The sequence below is a fragment of the Puntigrus tetrazona genome, unplaced genomic scaffold (genome assembly GCF_018831695.1).
Source record: "Puntigrus tetrazona isolate hp1 unplaced genomic scaffold, ASM1883169v1 S000000528, whole genome shotgun sequence".
Classification (NCBI taxonomy): domain Eukaryota; kingdom Metazoa; phylum Chordata; class Actinopteri; order Cypriniformes; family Cyprinidae; genus Puntigrus; species Puntigrus tetrazona.
In genome coordinates, this window is record NW_025048164.1 from 1,354,180 (window position 1) to 1,358,464 (window position 4,285).

Here is a 4,285-nt window from a genome sequence, read left to right on the forward strand (position 1 = left end):
TGTGTGTGTGTGTGTGTCTCTGTGTGTGTGTGTCTCTGTGTGTGTGTGTGTGTGTGTGTGTGTGTGTGTGTGTGTGTGTGTGTGTGTGTGTGTGTGTGTGTGTGTGTGTGTGTGTGTGTGTGTGTGTGTGTGTGTGTGTGTGTGTGTGTGTGTGTGTGTGTGTGTGTGTGTGTGTGTGTGTGTGTGTGTGTGTGTGTGTGTGTGTGTGTCTGTGTGTGTGTGTGTGTGTCTCTGTGTGTGTGTGTGTGTGTGTGTGTGAGTGTGGAGCTCTCTATTCATCTTAGAAATACAAAAACAAAACCTCTGATTCATTAAAGTGATCATCTTTATGAGACTCAATTAGTTTGTGCAAAATAGTGATTTATTGAGTCACGGATGCGACGAAGCTCTCGGTACGATTTGATTTAGCTCCATCTCTGAAGACCTCATACAGAGTGTCGGTGATGGATAACAATCATGTTTTTAGTGTATATTTGTATATAAAGTGTTTAGCACGCAGTCAATGACAGCACCTCATGAACAGACTCTGAACTTCCTCTATACTTCCTCTATAGTGTATGTTTTCATTCATGATGACGTTTAGACAGTGTGTTATGATCGTTGCTTCTCTCTGCAGTGTGCAAGAAGTTCAGCTGAGTTTAAACAATGCTGAAGAAAACCTCCTCTTTTACTTTAGTCCTCACCCTGCTGGAAAAAAAAAGAAACCGTAACAAAAATTTTAACCATTAAAAAGTATCCAGAGAGTTGTCTATGAGGTCAAAATTAATGCTTTAACTTTTATGCCTAAAATCATTAGTATATTAAGTAAAGATTATGTTCCGTGAAGATATTTCCTGCTATAAATATATCAGTCAGGGCTCTGTCCTGGGACCGTGTTGTTTTTTTGATCTTCTTCCACTCGGCTACATCTTTCATCAACATCAGGTTAATTTCTGCTTCTACACAGATGACAGCTAGCTCCATCCGTCCACTAAACCCTGACACTTCTTCCTAACTCCCTCCATCCTCAGTTTTCTCCTTGACATACTTCACATGTCCTCAGATGTAATAGTAATAAAGCTGAATTTCTTCTCATCTCCATTAAACAAATCTCAGAATGTCTTGCTGTTCTTGTTCACAGTCTGCTCACGTCTCGTTGTAATTCACTTCTGTTAGGTCTTCAGAATAAAACTCTCCATAAGCTCCAACTAATTCAAAACTCATCTGCTCATATTATCACTCGTCCTCCCTCTATCCATTATATTACTCAAAAGACTTCTCCTCGCTTTCAAGGGCATTCATGAACTTCACCTTCATCTCTTCTTGACCTTCTTCATATCGTACCTCACTCCCTTCTGACCTCCGTAAAATTGAGTCTCTTCCACATCTCGACTCCAAAATTGAAGCTCATTTCTTCAGTATAGCTTACTCTTCACATAACGTTTCTTGTATTAATTGTATTTCTTCTTATTATTCTTATCTGGTCTTCTCTTGTTAATGAAGCACGGTGACCTTGAGTCTCTAGAAAGGTGCATCTCTGAAAGTGATTTTCGATTTTTTAATTTTTTTGCTCCCTGAGATTCCAGATTTTCAAATATTGTCATAACAAAGCTTACTTATTCAGCTTTCGTATGATGCATAAATCTGAAGTGATCCTCGTGGATCGTCGGTGATCACAGGGACAGGTTTCTATGAAAACCAGTGAGATTCTCTTTATTTTAGAAGTAATAAAAAGATCCGTGATGGTTTCTGCTGTTTTCGAGGGCCTGAAGTAGTGCCCGACGGAGACTCTAGTGACGCGCAGTGATCCGGGTGTCGTTCGGTGGATCCCGGTTAAAGATCAGAGGCTTAGCGCCGTCTGGTGTCTTCAGATGCTCGACCGACGCTCAGATCATACCAACTTTCTCCGAGAGTCTCTCGCGAGCGTCCGCGCGCTGCTGCAGCTCCTGGAGCGGACTGACGAGAACTTCTGAAGCCGTCAAGAGTTCTGATGTTAATCGCAGACGCTTTGATCTCGAAGAGCACGAGCGATGCGCCACGCTGCGCTCCGGCGTGCGTTTGGAGGCGGAGTGACTGACTGACATTCATTCATCATATAAAAGGGAAGTTGAGGCGCCGAGCACCAGAAACTCTTCTGGGATCGATCATGATCACGGCCAAGGCGCTGAAGAACGCGCTGGCGTGTTTGGTGATCCTGCCGCGTTTTCTCGTCGCCGCGTTCATGCTGTGGTGTCTTGATTTTCTGTGCGTGAGGAAAAGAGTTTTGTTCCATCTGAGGAGCGAGGAGGAGGAGGAGGTGGAAGACCCTCCGCTGTGCATCTCCGACAACAGCCGCATGTTCAGCTGGGAGTCGCTCAAAGCGGTTTTTCACGGACACAAGCTGGACTGGATGAAGTCCGCGCGTCTCGGCCGCGACGCGCCCAACAGCGAAGTGGTTCCGCTCGCCGACCCGACGCGCAAACGCGTGCTGGACTTCGCCCGCGCTCAGAGGCCGCTGGTGCTCAATTTCGGGAGCTGCAGCTGACCGCCGTTCATGACGCGTCTCAAGGCGTTCCAGCGGCTCGTTCTCCAGTACGCGGACGTCGCCGACGCGCTGGTGATTTACATCGAGGAGGCGCATCCCTCCGACGGGTGGGTGAGCTCCGACGCCCCGTACCAGATCCGCCAGCACCGGAGTCTGGAGGAGAGGCTGCGCGCGGCGCGGCTGATGGCGTTGGAGGCGCCGGGCGTCGCGATAGTCGCAGACAGTATGGAGAACTCGTGCAACAGCGCGTACGGAGCCTATTTTGACAGACTCTACATCGTCCAGGACGGGAAGGTGGTGTATCAGGGCGGCAGGGGACCGGAGGGATACCGGATCTCCGAGCTGCGGCTCTGGCTGGATCAGTACCGCAAGCGGCTGCGCGACGCCGTGATCCGCGTCTAAAGTGACGCGACGTTCACAAGCTATGTTTCCATCCAGCTGAATGTATCGTGTCGCGTCGCACCGGAGTAAGAGCAGCTTTACGCACTTATATATCAGAGAGGAAACATTTACTGAATGAAGTCCTCCTCGCTGAGTTTGTTGGATGGGACGAGATCTCCCGACCAGCAGCGGATCTGTGTGTTCTTCTCAAACACCTGAGTCAAAGTATTTCTGTATAATTGAGTTCAAATGACAGAAAGCAGTGTTTTATTGTGTTCCTCCTTGGTTCTGTTGTTACTTCTCCTGATCTCGGTGATGTTTATCAGGAAGTGATGACTCGTGGGATGGAGAGTGTTTTATGTCTTTGGATGGAAACATAGCTTGTAGATCAGAGTCACAGCGCTGGGTTTCTTCTGATGAGAAAGAAAGTGAAACTCATTTCTGTTTGACTGAATCTAGTGATTTTAATGAAACATCTCTCAGACGTGTGTTCAAGTTTGGTCTGAACGCAGATAAAGATTTCTTTCGTGACGAATCACCTCGAGATTACCAACAACCCCCCGCTTTCCTTCAGAACGTGTCTTTTGTTTGAACATATTTTGAAGTGTTATTTTTTATATGAATTAATGTATAGCAATATTGTTTACCATCTTGATGTGAGATGAATGCAATTCTAAATGAACCTGATAAATATACTACAGAACTTCTGCTTGGATGACTCTGTTTCCAAGTGATTCACATCCTTTCTTTTTCTCTCTCTCTCTCTCTCTCTCTCTCTCTTCTCTCTCTCTCTCTCTCTCTCTCTCTCTCTCTCTCTCTCTCTCTCTCTCTCTCTCTCTCTCTCTCTCTCTCTCTCTCTCTCTCTCTCTCTCTCTCTCTCTCTCTCTCTCTCTCTCTCTCTCTCTCTCTCTCTCTCTCTCTCTCTCTCTCTCTCTCTCTCTCTCTCTCTCTCTCTCTTCTCTGTCTCTCTCTGTCTCTCTCTCTCTCTCTCTCTCTCTCTCTCTCTCTCTCTCTCTCTCTCTCTCTCTCTCTCTCTCTCTCTCTCTCTCTCTCTCTCTCTCTCTCTCTCTCTCTCTCTCTCTCTCTCTCTCTCTCTCTCTCTCTCTCTCTCTCTCTCTCTCTGTCTCTCTCTCTCTCTCTCTCTCTCTCTCTCTCTCTCTCTCTCTGTCTCTCTCTGTCTCTCTCTCTCTCTCTCTCTCTCTCTTTCTCTCTCTCTCTTTCTCTCGGTTCTCGTCTTCAGAGCATCTTCGTGTGTTTCTTCTGTAGAAATGATCTTGTTGTTCATAGAGGCTCGCTTTTTTCCCCTCCTGTATTTTTTGTGAAGGTCGATTTTTAAAAGGTTCGTAACCAGAAGATCGACACTGATGTCTAAAATACAGGACAAATACATGTAAATTATTC

The 4,285-nt window shown here is 46.3% G+C and overlaps 1 protein-coding gene across 1 annotated transcript; it reads left to right on the forward strand.

The window, feature by feature from the left end:
* The first annotated feature begins 272 nt into the window (after positions 1 to 272).
* Positions 273 to 3,722, forward strand: dio3a (iodothyronine deiodinase 3a). The gene has a single exon (XM_043232337.1). The coding sequence runs from the start codon at positions 2,126 to 2,128 to the stop codon at positions 2,903 to 2,905; it is 780 nt and encodes a 259-aa protein (XP_043088272.1). The 5' UTR covers positions 273 to 2,125; the 3' UTR covers positions 2,906 to 3,722.
* The last annotated feature ends 563 nt before the right edge of the window (positions 3,723 to 4,285 follow it).